The following is a 15,467-nucleotide window of genomic DNA, read 5'->3' on the forward strand; positions in this document are numbered from 1 at the left end:
ATGTAATTTTATTTTTATAAAGCGCGACTTCCACTCCACTGAGCATCTTGGCGCTGACCACTCGTGTCCAAGAGGTGTTAGCCCAGTGAACCAGTGGGGTCTCAGTGGGAGGGTGTCTGGTGTCTCTGGGGGTAGGGTTTAGACTAGGGCTAAACAGGCTGTGTCTGAGAGTTTAAAAATCCATGTTTTAAGAGCCTTCCGAAAGAGGTTCTCTGATGGAATCTGACACAGTTGGAGTGGGAGTTTATTCCAGGCTCTGGCACCTAGTACTCCAAGGGATTTTCCTCCTTTCGTAGCTAGTCTGAATTTGGGGGTCACCAGTAGGTTCAGGTTGGAGGATCTAAGTGAGCGAGAGGGCGCGTATCTTCCAAACCTTTTTGACAGGTAGGTGGGGCCCAGCTGATGGTAGGCCCTGAAGGTGATTACTAGGATTTTAAACAACACCCTCTTGTGGATGGGCAGCCAGTGCAAGATCTTAAGTGCTGCTGATGCGGATGACTTCCTGGGCCATCTCAGCACTAGGCGTGCGGTGGCGTTCTGGACCATCTGCAGTCTATGCAGTACTGCTTTCCTGGAGCCTGCATATAGACTGTTGCAGTAGTCCAGACGGGAAGTGATGAGGGCCACCGCTACCGTCTTCTTGCTGTTAGAGGGAGAAGGTCAAAGAACCTTCTGAGGCCCTTGACTATACTAAAGCAGGATCCTGCCACAGTACCTGCTTGTTGTCTGAATGACAAAGCCTCATCAAACTTAATCCCAAGGTTGTGGGCTGTTGTAATGGTGTTTGGGTGGACTTCTGCATCTTGAGGCCACCATGATTTGGGGGAGAAAAGGTTTTGTTGTCCAAATGGAAGGATTTCAGTCTTGCCTGACTTGCATTTGAGATGGTGTTTTCTCATCCAGTCGAATGTGGAGGTAAGACAATCTCTCAAATTTTCTTCTGCCTTTGTTGTGTTGTTGTCCAATACGAGGATGAGCTGAGTATCATCAGCATAAGATATAGTGCTGATGTGGAAAGATGTGATGAGTTCTATCAGAAGGGTCATATAAAGATTAAAGAGTAGTGGGCTCAAACTGGAGCCCTGTGGTACCCCTGTTTTCAAATCTTTTTCCTCTGAGCAGTGGTTGCCTAGTATTGTGACTTGCTTCCTGTGGCTGAGAAAGTTTTTCAGCCATTCAAGAGCAACTCCTGCTATTCCTGATTCTGCTAGGCGGCCAATTAATACGGGGTGTGAAACCGTATCAAAGGCCGCCGATAGATCGAGCAGAACCAGAACTGCCTCTTTTCCTTGGTCCATAGCGGTCTTCAGTGTCCCCACTGTGTGTAATAGTGCTGACTCTGTGGAGTGTTTGGCTCTGAAGCCCGCTTGGTTGCGATGTAGGATGTTGTTTTCCTACAAATACCTCGTCAATTGTTTGTTCACTGCTGCTTCCGTAAGTTTGAGAAGAATTGGAAGCAGCGAGATGGGGCGGAGATTTGAAAGCGTAGTGGGGTCTGCTAGGGGTTTCTTTTGCAGAGGTTTGACGGCGGCTAGTTTCCATTCAGATGGAATGGCGGCAGTGGCCAGGGATGAATTAATTATGGCATTTATACTCGGGTTTACGGTGTCCACAAGAGCATGTAGCAGCAGAGGAGGACAGGGATTGAATGGGGAACCGGATTTGCTGGAAAGGATAGCCTGACGGGTTTCTTCCAGACTAACTGGAGTAAATTCATGTAGCTGAATTTTATCATTGTTGGGTCTTATGGTTTCAGCGAGGGTGGGCTCTGGTGGGTCAGGAAAGTCTTTGGTAAGATTGGTTATTTTCTGTTCAAAGTAGTTCGCTATTGAGTTACATAGTGAAAGCGAAGGAGGGATCTCTTGTCTAAGAATCTTAGGATTCATAAAGTCATCAACTATTTTAAAGATTTCTTTCTGTTTGTTGGTAGAGGAATTTATAGCTTCCAGAAAGTAGTCTTTTTTAGCAGTTCTAATCATTGTATGGTACTGTCTCCTAGATGTTTTATAGATGTTGAGATCTTCTTCTCCATTTCTTTTCCAGGGTTCTAACCTCTTTTTGTTTTTCCTTTAAGGGGAGGGAGAACCAAGGAGCGGACCTTTTATTCCGTTTTTTACTCGCTTTGCTTGAATCTGCTGGCCCACAGAATTATGTGACCCATTTACAGAAGTTATTGTAATCTGTTGCGGTATTTCCAGTCAAAAGGGGTTTAATGTCCTCAGCGATAAGGTACAGGTTGGGAGTGTCCCTGATCTTTTTCCAGTCTTTCTTTGTCTGGACTTCGATTTTCAAATGGTTCGTTATGATCCCTTTCTTATCTACCGTCAATTTGAAGGGGACCAGCCAAGGGTCAGTCCAGGTCTGAATACGGGGGGAATCAACTGACATGGTTTTGGTATTTGTGCAAATACAGTCTAAAATATGCCCCGCTTATGTGTGGGTTCTTTAGTCAGTATTGTGAGTCCCAGGACATTAGTTAAGTCTCTTAGCCATATTGCGTTGGGGTCCTCAGCTTTATCAAGGTGGAAGTTTAAGTCGCCTAGTACAGTGAAATTGGCGAATTTGAGAGTGAGTGCTTCCTCAAAGCATTCCAGAAAACCATTGTGTGGTCCTGGTGGACGATAAATTAAGGCTCCTGCAAAGGTAGTCTCCTCATTTATCTGGATGCAGAAGCCCATGCTTTCTGCCCCCTTAATGTCCGACAGTTCGAACATGGTGCATTTAATAGAGTCCTGGTAGATGATGGCTAGACCACCCCCTCTCTGTTCCTGTCTATCAATCCTCTGAATAAGATAGCCTTGAGGAACTGTTAGGGCTATTACCGGGTTACACCAGGCTTTAAGCCATGTTTCTGTCACGAAGAGCATGTCGAGTTCGGTCTCCGTAATTAGATCGTGAATGTGCGCCCCGTTTTTGCACATAGATCTAGCATTGATCAGTCCTCCTCGAAGGAGGATGTCTTGTCCCCTATTGGGTGGCCACTGCTCTGGGGTAAGATGGGTTCTACACTTACAGCAGCATATTGACCCTAGCCAGTTTTTAACGTCAATCAGTTTGTGGCAGTGTTCGGACTTGCAGTTTAAGGAAAGGATCTATTCCCTGGTAAGAGTGGGTATTTGTGCTGTGGTGGACAAGAGTTGGACGGCATAGCTAGTCCTAGTCCCGGCCACGGCACGGACGGGCACAGACAGGCTTGCCTTAGGCGCGCCCGCTGCGCTCGTCCGCTGCGCATTCGGAAATGGCACATATTAATGGGTTCAGGACGACGCCTAGAGAGGGCGTGGCCTCAGCAAAGGGGGCATGGCCGTGCTTCGCGCCGGTAATGGCGGGGAATATCTTTGTTTGCTTTTGTCCCCGCTGCAGCGTTACGATCCGCTGCGCTCTAAGATAAACAAGATGATATAGTGACACTCAAAAGTTTTAAAAATTGCGCTAGACTAGCTCCCGGCTTCCGCCTCAGGAGACACGATTTCTTTAAGTACCGCTTGTAGTCAGCGGCGCTTAAATAGTAGTTGGCAGTGGGCGTGGCCTCATGCATCCCTTGCATCAGGACCATTTCATTACATTTTATGGAAACTTTCTATTGATTCTGGAACTGCACTGAAGACTGCTCTGCTTTTGAGGTAACTGTCCTGTTGGACCTAATTGATCCCGCTGATCAGCTCCCTGCCGGAGACGGTCACTCAAAGTAACTCTAAATAACTGCATTCCACATTGCTATGAAGTTTCTTGAAAAAGCTATGATTTATTGCTTCTTAAAGTATTTGTATCTCCAGAACTCTATGGTAGATCTATTTCGTTTTGGTGTCTATAAATTCAAAGAAATACAGTCTAGTTTTATAAACTGGTGTCTGATTTTTTTAGTATAGCGTTGATTTCTAATAAAAATGTTTTGTTGCAGCTAAAATGCTTTACACTAGTTCCTCTGTTTACGCCTGACTGCTCACAGCCTCAGTTGCTGAGTTAAGGTTGAACAAATTAGCCTGACTCGACCCAAGACAGGGTTGGTCAATTTATCACACAGTGAGGTTGCACAACCCCACCATATAATACACCCCAATTTCCTCACACTCTGTCTTTTCCCTTCAATGTGGCTATAAGATACTGAAGAAGTTATTCCTGTTTTCACTTCATAATCCTAATTTACTATTGCAGCTCTACTATTAATCTAGGCTACATAGAGTTGGCAATGGCACTATTTTGAAAACTCAAGACTACAATTGGACAGTGCCTGAGAGAGTCTCATGGCTTCAGGTCTCAGGGGCTTCCAAGGGTCATGAGGTGGAGTTTTTTCCCCTTGAGCCAGCCATCACATGGTTCATTACTTTCTGCAAAGGTGAAGGCAATGGCTCAATTTCTGCTGCATGTTTTGTGGTGAAGGACAGGTTCTCCCGCCAAGCATAAGACTTTGTGCTGTGTTTGTTTGTGCTCTCCAGTTGTCTCTGAGAATGATAAAGACTACGACTACACAGAAGATGATGAAGTCAAGGAAGAGCCCTCTGCCAGGATCCACTGGCAGGACCTCCGCAGCAGACGCAGGCGCCAGGCTGTGCCAGTTGAAGGAAAGAACAAGGAGGTGGTGTATAAGGTGTATCTGCAGTAAGTGGAAAGAGTGCTGTATAGTATGTCTGTGGCAAGTGCTGTGTAACATCCATCTAAAGTAATTAAGCCGAGGACTGTATAACAGATTTGTGGTAAGTGTATGGAGTACTGTGTAACATATATCTGCAGTAATTATTTGGAATGCTATATAATATGTCTTTCATCAGTGTATAGAGTGCTCTGTAACATCTGTCTCTGGCGGGAATATGAACTGCTGAATAAGTCATCTAAGTACATGGCGTGCTGGGCAAGTCTGTGGTAAACATTTGGAGTGCAATGTCAGATATGTCTGTTTGTCTTTGAGTGTTGTGTTTCATCTGTCTGTGATAAGCATATGAGCGCCATGGAAGATTTGCCTTCGTGATTGCATGGAGTGCTATAAAGTGTCTGCCTTTGTTGATGAGAGTGATGTTTTAGATCTAGAGGTGGTAAGTTAAGTGTGTAGTTTGTTGCATAAGAAAATTGCAGTAAATACTGAAAGTGATCAAGATTAGGTTTTCATACGTCAAAATTATTTTGTCAGATCCCTTTGTGGTTAGTGCAGAACATGCAGTATTAGGCCGGTTTGTTGTTGGCTCTGGGAAAGAGGCTTCATGGGTCGCTTTAGGTATTCCATTAGAGCATTTATTTATTTATTTATTTATTTTTGCCATTTATTAAGCGCACGATTACCCATAGGCGTCTTGGCGCCTTAGTAACATAGGAAGAGTGGAGAAAGGAGAGAGTGCTCTACCCAAAAAACTATCTGATAGAGACTTCTAGCCGCAGATTTCTTACCTTAGCATATCCCCCAAGTGTCAGACTGAATCTGGAAAATCTTGAGCAGTACCTCTGTGCGCCTGTTGCATTGCAATTGTAGGCGACGTCTGTGTTGGATATTAGTTGTGCAATGTCTATATAGGTGGCACGCTTTCTATGAGAAGGGGGGGAGAAGGAAAAGTCTGTGATCCTTTCAGCTTCCTTAGTCGCAATATCAAAAAATCAATGGGGGAAGGGATCACTTGTCCTGGGTAACCAGGGTTTTATTCTCTTATTCGGTTCCGGTGCCAAGGCTTGATTCTCCGCCTTGTTGTTAGCGATGTGACAGCATCATCATTGGGTTTGATTGTATGCTTCCTCCACCCGGAGGTAAACCACTGGTTAGTACAGTAGTGATTTAGTGATCAAAAATGAGGGGGGTGCAGTTAAAAAAGGCTTCTATTAACCAGTGCTGATACATTATAATTGGTGCTGGAAAGAATGCCTGGTTAAAAAAAATGGGCATGGGTAGGAAGCTCGATTAGGAGGCTTCGGCACTGTGTTATGTCTATAAAAAGGTCGACATGTTTCAGCCGCAAGTTGCCCTCAAATGGTCAAGTCGGCTTTCTTCTGGACCTAGTGTCTCTAGTAAAAAAGGGGGAGGGTAAGGTAACCTTACGTTTTAGGTTAGATTCTTAGAATTAATTCTTCTAGAATTGGAAAAGGCCTTATAGTACCTGCGAATATAGAGAAATAGGGGTGGGGGGGCGTGAAGAGACAGACAATACAAACATAAAAAACGTCAAAGTGCTGTATCATAGATGCTGTTGTGCTATTGCGCAAGAAGAAATTTTAAGTAACTTAAAAATGGCAATTCTTTGTTACAAAAGGCAAAATTCTCTCGTTCTCATTTAGGCAAATTTTCTCTCATTGACCATATAGTGCATGTTGAGAATCTATGGTCTATGTGCGTGGGAGGGAGTGGAAGTTGGTTTGATTGCCGCACCTGGTCCCCCATTCCTTCCTTAATGTGCAGATGCTGGTCGATTGACTACAACTAGAGTCGGTGTTTGTTACCGCTATTTTTTTTTTCTTTTTTTGTCCTCATACACCGTGATGGGCATTCTTGATGGGAAACAAGACATCACCTCTCTCAAACGGCCAACCTATTCCAGCCCCGGCTCCGAGGCCCGTAAAGAGAGTGGAAGATGGAGATCCCTCAAGCCGATACTATTTTCCTAGTCCTCTCCAGTTCACAGTTCCAACGGAACCCAGTGTTACTTTGGAGACTAAGAACCAACAGTGCCCGGGCAAAGTCATAGGACCACAGTTATCTATTTCGCCATGCCACTAGGGCCGCCCAGATCTTATTATAGCTCGTACTGTCACAGGCCATATCTGATTCACTCGTAAAAATTATATGTTTCAGACATTCTGTAAAAGTTGGGGCATTTACATCTTTCCAGGCCCTGCATATCTCAAACCTTGCCAGGATAATAACATAAAAAATAAATTTAGAGGCTAAATCATTCAGGTGGTAATCTGTTGTAAGACCGAGAAAAATAGTCCCTGGTGTAACCTCCACTTGTTGATGTAACACATCCTCCAAAAATTCCTGTATCTCAATCCATTATTAGAGATCTTCGGGCAATCCACGAACATATGGAAGTCGTCCGCAGCCGGGTGCTTACACCTAGGGCAATGATATTCTAGGCCCGTCACCTTAACTAGTTTACCAGGTGTTAAGTATACCCTATGTGTAGTGTATAGGTGATTTCTTTTAAGTGCTGCAGGTTTAACAACTGCCTACAACATAGTAAAGGAGTCCCCTCAGATGCCCTTGGTTTCATTAGAGTTGAGACTAATGACATTGCCCCATAATTTTTGGAGTTCGGATTCAGTCACTCCCCTGGCCTCTAGAAGGGCCCAATACCAAAAAGAAACCTCCCATTTCCATCCACCCTTCTTTGAGACTAAATCGAATTTGGAGTTTGATGCTTCGTGGTCCCAGCATTTCGTTGCCCACCATCCTGACAGCTGGTAATACTTAAATCTAGTTAGTGTCCCTCCTGTCAAACCCGAGAGGGACTCCCAGCTCAAGAGCTGCGAATCTTTCTGCAGATCACCCCAGCATATTAGGCCTGCCATTTTTGGGGGCCGGGACAATTGATCTTTAAGACAGTCCGGGGTACCGGGGGAGTCCCAAATTGGGGCCTGGGATGCATAGTAGGGGATTTTAAGACTTTTCCTAATGTGTAACCAGTTCTTCAAGGCAGCACCCAGAATCTTAAGCCTGACTTTTTTATAAAACTTCGGATCCCCAAATTTAAAAAGAAAAAACTCTTGCCCCTGGGGGATGTCATACACTAGAGCCTGAAACAATAAGCCCAGTGAAGATGCATTCATCTTATTGGCCAATATTCTAAAGTTTTTAAAATGGAATGAGTGACAGTAAGTAAATAAGTCTGGTAGAGCTAGACCACCCATATTTAAACTTCTCCTAAGCTTTTTCCTGGAGATTCTAGAGGACTTAGTATTCCAAATAAAAGAGCCGTTTCCCTGCAGTTTCTTAATATCTGGTGTCATAAAAGATAACGGAATTGAGTTAAATAAGAAAGTTATTTTTGGCAAAATGATAATTTTGATCAAATTGACCCTTGCAAAAATATTTAGAGGGAGGCTTGACCACAGCTGAAGCAAACCACAAACATCCTTAGAAACTCTGGTCAAATTGATTTTAGATATATCTCCAATTTTCTGGGCCAGATGGATCCCCAGATACCTCATTCGAGGCTTAGCCCCTCGTGTCTTGGTTCCATTCCATAATCTCGGTCTTATCTTTATTTATTTTGTATCCCGAGATTTCCCCAAATGATTCAAGTCAAGTCAAGTCAATAGATTTATATAGCGCGCTACATACCCAGAGGGTCTCAAGGCGCTTGAAGAAGGGTGGGGAATTACTTGTCAAATATCCACGTTTTAAGTTGCTTTCTGAATGCTAGGTGGTTCTGAGTAAGGCGAAGGTGAGTGGGAAGTGAGTTCCAGGTTTTAGCTGCTAGGTAGGAGAAGGATCTACCTCCCATGGTGGTTTTGTTGATGCAAGGTACAGTGGCAAGGGCTTGGTTGGAGGATCGTAGTTGGCGGGAGGGGGAGTAGAAGGACAGTCGTGTGTTGAGGCATTCGGGTCCGATTTCGTAGAGTGCTTTGTGTGCGTGGGTTAGGAGGCGGAAAGTAATCCTCTTATTGACGGGGAGCCAGTGGAGGTTTTTCAGGTGACCAGAGATGTGTTCTTTACGCGGGATGTCTAATATGAGCCTGGCTGAAGCGTTCTGGATGCGTTGGAGTTTCTTCTGGAGTTTTGCGGTGGTACCGGCGTAGAGGGTGTTTCCGTAGTCCAGTCGGCTCGTGACCAGTGCGTGGGTGACCGTTTTTCTAGTTTCGGTGGGGATCCAGCGAAATGTTTTTTTGAGCATGCGAAGAATGTTGAAGCAAGATGAAGAAACGGCGTTGACTTGTCTGTTCATCGAGAGTGAGGAATCCAGGATGACGCCCAGGTTCCGTGCGTGGTCCGTCGGGATGGGTGCTTCTCCAAGGGCCTCTGGCCACCAAGAGTCATCCCAGGCGGAGGGGGAGGTGCCTAGGATGAGGACTTCTGTTTTGTCTGAGTTCAGTTTCAGACGGCTGTGCTTCATCCATTCGGCTACTTCTTTCATTCCTTCATGCAGGTTGGTTTTGGCAGTGTTAGGGTCTCTGGTGAGTGATAGGATCAGTTGAGTGTCATCGGCGTAGGAGATGATGTTGAGGTTGTGTTGGCGTGCGATGACCGCGAGGGGGCTCATGTATACGTTGAAGAGGGTGGGGCTGAGTGAAGATCCTTGTGGTACGCCGCAGATGACTTCAGTGGCCTCTGACTTGAATGGTGGAAGGCGGACTCTCTGGGTTCTTCGGGTGAGGAACGAGGTGATCCATTCCAGTGCTTTTCCTTGGATTCCGACGTTTCTGAGGCGCTGTAAAAGGGTGCTATGACAGACCATGTCGAATGCTGCGGAGAGGTCGAGGAGGATGAGGGCGACTGTGTCTCCATTGTCCAGTAGAGTTCGAATGTCGTCTGTTGCTGCGATGAGGGCGGTTTCAGTGCTGTGCTTGGCTCGGAAGCCGGACTGTGAGGAGTCGAGGGATTTGTTGGTTTCGAGGAAGGGGGCGAGCTGGTTGTTGACCGCTTTCTCAATGACTTTGGCCGGGAATGGAAGGAGTGAGATAGGGCGGTAGTTTTTGAGTTCGGTGGGGTCAGCTGTGGGTTTCTTCAGGAGGGCGCTGAGTTCGGCATGTTTCCAGCTTTCCGGGAAGGTTGCGGAGGTGAGGGAGCAGTTGATGACGTCTCGGAGGTGCGGTGCTATAATGGAGTCTGCTTTGTTAAAGATGTGGTGAGGGCATGGGTCTGTGGGGGATCCTGAGTGGATAGAGTTCATCAGACGGATGGTGTCCTCAGTGGAGATTGGGTACCAGTCATTGAGGATGTTCAAGGGGGGTGGGGGCCCTGCAGAAGGTTGGGTGGGTTGGTCTTCGGGTTGGTTGTCGAAGCTGTTGTGGATGTCTGCAATTTTGTTGTGGAAGAATGAGACTAGGGAGTCGCAGAGGGCTTGAGAGGGGGTGATGTCGTTGGAGTTGGCTGAGGGGTTGGTAAATTCCTTGACGATGTTGAATAATTCCTTGCTGTTGTGGGCGTTGCTGTCTAGTCGGTCCTTGAAAGCGGCTTTCTTGGCATTTCGGATCAGTTGGTGGTGTATGCGGGTGGCGTTTTTGAAGGCGTCCTTGGTGCTGGTGGTTGGGTCTTTTTTCCAGGCCTTCTCAAGGGAGCGACAGAGTTTCTTGGATTTCTTAAGATCATCGTTGAACCAGGAGGCCTTCTTGCTGCCTAGTTTGATTTGTCGTTTTTTCAGTGGTGCTAGGATGTCGGCGCTGTTGGATAACCATTGGGTGAGGTTGGTGGCTGCTTGGTCGGGGTTTGAGGAGTGGGCGGGGGGGTTTTGAAGAAGCGATGAGGAGATCTGGTCGATGGTGATTTTGTTCCAGTTTCTTCGCAGAGTGGGTTGGGGGTGGTTGTTGGATGTGGACTTGTTGTAGGTAAAGTGAACGCAGCTGTGGTCAGTCCAAAGGAGAGCTGTGGTGTGGCTGAAGGAGACATGTTTGCTGGAGGTGAAGATAGGGTCGAGTGTGTGACCTGCGATGTGGGTGGGGGTAGTGACAAGTTGTTTAAGTCCGAGGTTGGCGAGGTTGTCCAAGAGGGTGGTGGTGTTGCGGTCGTTGTTCTTTTCAAGGTGAAAGTTGAGGTCTCCCAAAAGGATGTAGTCCTCGGAGGGGAGCGCGTGTGGAGTGATGAAGTCCGTGATGTCTTCACTAAATTGTGCGCGGGGTCCTGGTGGCCTGTAAAGGAGGGTGCCTCTGAGTGTGGTCTTGGGGTCGATGTGGATCTGGAAGTGAAGGTGTTCAGTGTTGGCGAGATTGACGTCTGAGCTGGTTGAGATGCGGATGGATTTCTTATGGACGATAGCGATGCCTCCTCCTGTTTGGCCGGTACGGTCCTTGCGAATGATTTTATAGCCTTCCGGGATGGCAATGGTGATGTCTGGGGCTGATGTGGCGTTCATCCATGTTTCTGTTAGGAAGGCGACGTCCGGAGAGATGGTGTCTAGTAGATTCCAGAGGTCGATGGCGTGCCTGTGGACCGAGCGGGTGTTGAGCAGGATGCATTTTAGGTGGTTGGTGTCAGGTCTCTGTTCGGTGTTGGTGGATGAGGAGTTGGTTTTGGTGTCGTCGAACTTGCAGGAGTTGCAAGAGAAGGGTCCATGGGTGTGTCCAGGAGCGGCTTGGACGCAGTTGGGGGAACGGCCGGGGTTAAGGGCTAGGAGGGTGGTGGCAGCGTAAGTAATACGGGAGGGGTGGGCATCACGAGGACCAGGGGGTCTGGCGCTGGGCGCGGTCCAGGCGCGGACGGGCGTAGACGGGCTTACCTTTGGCGCACCTTCGGCGCGGCCTGTGCGCGTGGACGCTGCGCGTTGGGACATCTGTCATAAGTGGAGGGGGCGGAGCGTGGGAGGGTCAGCCGGGAGGCGGGAGCGAGGTGGGGGAAGGGCCAGGGGATGCACCCAAAATGGCAGCAACAACAACAAGCTTTTTTGCAACAACAACAAGCTTTGCAGCAGGGGAAACGGAGGCGCTTTTGAATAACCAAGTAATTCTAATAAGTACAGCCAAGAAGTGCGCGCTAGCGATGTGAAGTACTAGCAATGCAGGCACAATGGTTGAAACAGAGACAGTGCAGTCAAGCGCTAATAAATGGGAGATGGTCTGCACAAAAGCGCTACGATGTTAAATGCAGAGGTAGAGTCAGGCGCTACAATCACAAGTTAGCAGACAGCGCTACGATGAGATTTCTGCTGAGTTAGGCTCTACGATACCAGGTCTTCGCAGGAGGAGGCAGGGGAGCGGCCGTTCGTGTCCAGGACAGGACGGTCACAGCTTAAGGAGGGTGTGAGGACGTCCTATGGTTTCCGTGGGTGGGAGGGTCAGCCGGGAGGCGGGAGCGAGGTGGGGGAAGGGCCAGGGGATGCACCCAAAATGGCAGCAACAACAACAAGCTTTTTTGCAACAACAACAAGCTTTGCAGCAGGGGAAACGGAGGCGCTTTTGAATAACCAAGTAATTCTAATAAGTACAGCCAAGAAGTGCGCGCTAGCGATGTGAAGTACTAGCAATGCAGGCACAATGGTTGAAACAGAGACAGTGCAGTCAAGCGCTAATAAATGGGAGATGGTCTGCACAAAAGCGCTACGATGTTAAATGCAGAGGTAGAGTCAGGCGCTACAATCACAAGTTAGCAGACAGCGCTACGATGAGATTTCTGCTGAGTTAGGCTCTACGATACCAGGTCTTCGCAGGAGGAGGCAGGGGAGCGGCCGTTCGTGTCCAGGACAGGACGGTCTGATCTACTAATCTCGAGATAGCTTCAGCTGGATTAGATGTAAGAATAAGCAGATCATCTGCGTATAAAGCAAATTTTAACTCCAGAACTGCAATTTTAAAGGGTTTAATCAACGGATCGGACCTAAGCTGACAAACAAAGGGTTCAATATAAAGATTGAACAATAGGGGTGACAAGGGGCACCCTTGCCGGGTGCCCCGGGAGATTGTAACCCAATCTGTTAAAACTCAGTTAACTAAGATTCTTGCCCGAGGGCTAAAATAATGAGATCTGACGGCGGAAACAAAATTACTGGGAAAACCAAACCCAGACAGAGCTTCCCATAGATATGACCAGTTCACCTGGTCAAAAGCCTTGGCGGCATCAATGACTACTAAAGTCAATGGAAGCTTCTTATCTGTTGCCACATCTATTGCCGCAATAGCTTGAAAAGTTAATTCATTCAACTGCCTATCGGGAATAAAACCCCTTTGATCTGAATGTACTTGTAGATCCTGCAGAGCATGTGGAAGGTGTTGAAGGAGGAGGAGCAGACGGTGTTGACCTGTTAGTCATGGAGAGGGTGGAGTCGAGGATGACCCCTAGGCTGCATGCGTGGTCAGTGGGTGTTGGAGCGGTTCCCTCTGCGATCAGCCTCCAGGAGTCGTCTCAGGCCAAAGGGGTTGATCCACGGGTCCGTCTTGTCCGAGTTCAGCTTCAGTTGGCTGTTCCTCATCCATTCAGTGACGGCCTTCATTCCTTCGTTAAGGTTGGTTTTGGCGGTGTGGGGGTCCTTGGTGAAGGAGAGGATCAGCTGGGTGTCATTGGCGTAGGAGATGATGTTGAGGTTGTGCCGACAGGCGACATTGGTGAGCGGTGCCATGTAGATGTTAAACAGAGTCGGGATGAGCCCTGGGGTACGTCACAGATGATCTCGGTGGCTTCGGAGCGGAAGGAGGGAAGGCGAACGCTCTGTGTTCTGCTGGAGAGGAAGGAGGTGGTCCAGCCCAGGCACTTCTCTTGGATCCCGGCGTTGTCGAGGCGTGTTCATATTGTGTGGTGGCAGACCATGTCGAAGGCGGCTGACAGGTCCAGGAGGATGAGGGCGGCCGTTTCTCCAATGTCCAGCAGGGACTTGATGTCATCGGTGGCAGCGATGAGGGCAGTCTTGGTGCTGTGGTTGCTGTGGAACCCGGACTGGGAGGTGTACAGGATGTTGTTCTCCTCGAGGTAGCGGGTCAGTTGTTCGTTGACGCTTTTCTTGATGACCTTTGCCGGGAACGGGGAGATGGGCCGGAAGTTCTTGAGGTCCTTGGGGTCCTTGGGGTCGGGCTTGGGCTTCTTGAGTAAGGCGTTGATCTTGGTGTGCTTCCAGCTCTCCAGGAAGGTTGCTGTCTCGAAAGAGGTGTTGATGAATTTCCGGAGATGGGGTGCGATGGATGTGCTGGCTTTGTTGAAGATGTGGTGTGGGCATGGGTCTAACGGAGATCGGGAGTGGATGGTGTTAATGATCTTGATGGTGTTGTCGTGGTTGATGTTGGTCCAGGAGAGCAAGCGGTTTGTGCGGATGGTGGTCATGGGGGCGGAGGTCTCAGTGGTTGTTGGTGCGGTCGTGGCGTTGAAGCTGCCATGGATGTCTGCGATCTTGCGCTGGAAGAAGGTGGCCAGCGAGTCGCACAGGGTGGGACGTGGTTGGTGTTGGAGATGGGGTTGGAGAGTTCCTCCACGATGTTGAAGAGCTCTTTGCTGTTGTGCGCGTTGTTATCTAGGCTGCTTTTGAAGGAGGCCATTATGGCGGATCTGATGAGGTGACGATGTCTGCGGGTGGCGTTCTTGTGGGCTGCGTGACTGTCCGGTGTTCGTTCATGGAGCCAGATCTTCTCCAGCTTTCGGCAGGTTTGCTTGGAGACCCGGAGGTCTTCAGTGAACCAGCTGGCTTTCTTGTTGGTCTGACTGTTGGAGGGTTTCTTGATTGGGGCCAGGGTGTTGGCGCAGTCATTGATCCACTGTCTGAAGTTGCGGGCGGCGGTGTCGGGGTCGGTGGGTTCAGTGGGTGGGCTCTGGGTGAGGGTGGTGGTTAGCTGGTCTTCGGTGACTTTGCTCCAGCAGTGGCGAGGCATCTTTTGGGTGCAGTGGTGCGTGGTGGGTTTCTTTAAGGTGAAGTGGATGCAGCGATGGTCGGTCCAGTGGAGTTCGGTGGTGTGGTTGAAGGAGACGTGGGGGCTTGGGGAGAAGATGGGGTCAAGCATGTGACCGGCGGAGTGGGTGGGTGTTGTGATGAGTTGTCTGAGTCCGAGGTTGGTTAGGTTGTCGATCAGGGTGGTGGAATTGGTGTTGTTGTTGTTCTCGAGGTGGAAGGTCAGGTCCCGAGGAGGATGTAGTTCCTGGAGGCAAGGGAGTGTGTGCTGACGAAGTCGGCGATGGAGTCGCTGAACTGTGTTCGGGGTCCGGAGGGTCTGAGGGTGGTGTTGGGGTCGGTGTGGGTCTGGAAGTGCAGGTGTTCGGCAGTGCTGACGCTGTTGTCGGAGTTGGTAGAGACTCTGAGAGTGTTCCTGTGGACAATGGCGATTCCTCCTCCTGCTCTGTTGATGCGATCCCTTGCGGTGATCATGTGGCCTTCTGGCACAGCTTTGGCTATGTCGGGTGCCGAGGCGGGGTTCAACCAGGTCTCTGTCAGGAAGGCGACGTCTGGGGAGGTTGAGTCCAGTAGGTCCCAGAGTTCAACAACGTGTTTTTTTCAGGGGGAGCGGATGTTGAGAAGGATGCATCTGAGGTGGTTGGGTTCTTTCCTGGACAGCAGCATGGTGGAGCGGATGCTTGTGAAGCTGCAGTTCTGGCAGGTGAAAGCTCAGTGGGTGCCCTTCGGGGCAGCCAGGAAGCAGGTGTGCGATCGTACGGTGTTGAGTGCGTGGAGGTTTCTGGCATCATAGCGGTGTCTGCCATCATGGCGTTCGCGGGGTTTACACCCTTCTGCCAGACCTGTTGGAATGATCTAACCCCATACCTGGTACATGCATTCTGTCTTAAGTGTGCAGGCTTGCACACTTCTACTGCATGACTACCTTCCTTCTCAGGATGGATGTCGGGGACAGCAGGGCTGAATATCAGTCACAGCTCACAGGCAGCCTCCATCCTAACTCTGGCGGAAAGTGAACCTCTCACCAAC

At 48.8% G+C, this 15,467-nt stretch overlaps 1 protein-coding gene across 1 annotated transcript in view; it reads left to right on the forward strand.

The window, feature by feature from the left end:
• The window catches only part of LOC147666472 (complement C4-like), a 188,568-nt gene that overhangs the window by 31,430 nt on the left and 141,671 nt on the right, over nucleotides 1-15,467 (forward strand). Inside the window, exon 2 of the mRNA XM_086949063.1 lies at nucleotides 4,437-4,599. Coding sequence (XP_086805189.1) covers nucleotides 4,437-4,599 — 163 coding nt within the window. The remainder of the gene's footprint in view (nucleotides 1-4,436; nucleotides 4,600-15,467) is intronic.

This window comes from Lissotriton vulgaris, unplaced genomic scaffold (genome assembly GCF_964263255.1).
Source record: "Lissotriton vulgaris unplaced genomic scaffold, aLisVul1.2 SCAFFOLD_3169, whole genome shotgun sequence".
Classification (NCBI taxonomy): Eukaryota; Metazoa; Chordata; class Amphibia; order Caudata; family Salamandridae; genus Lissotriton; species Lissotriton vulgaris.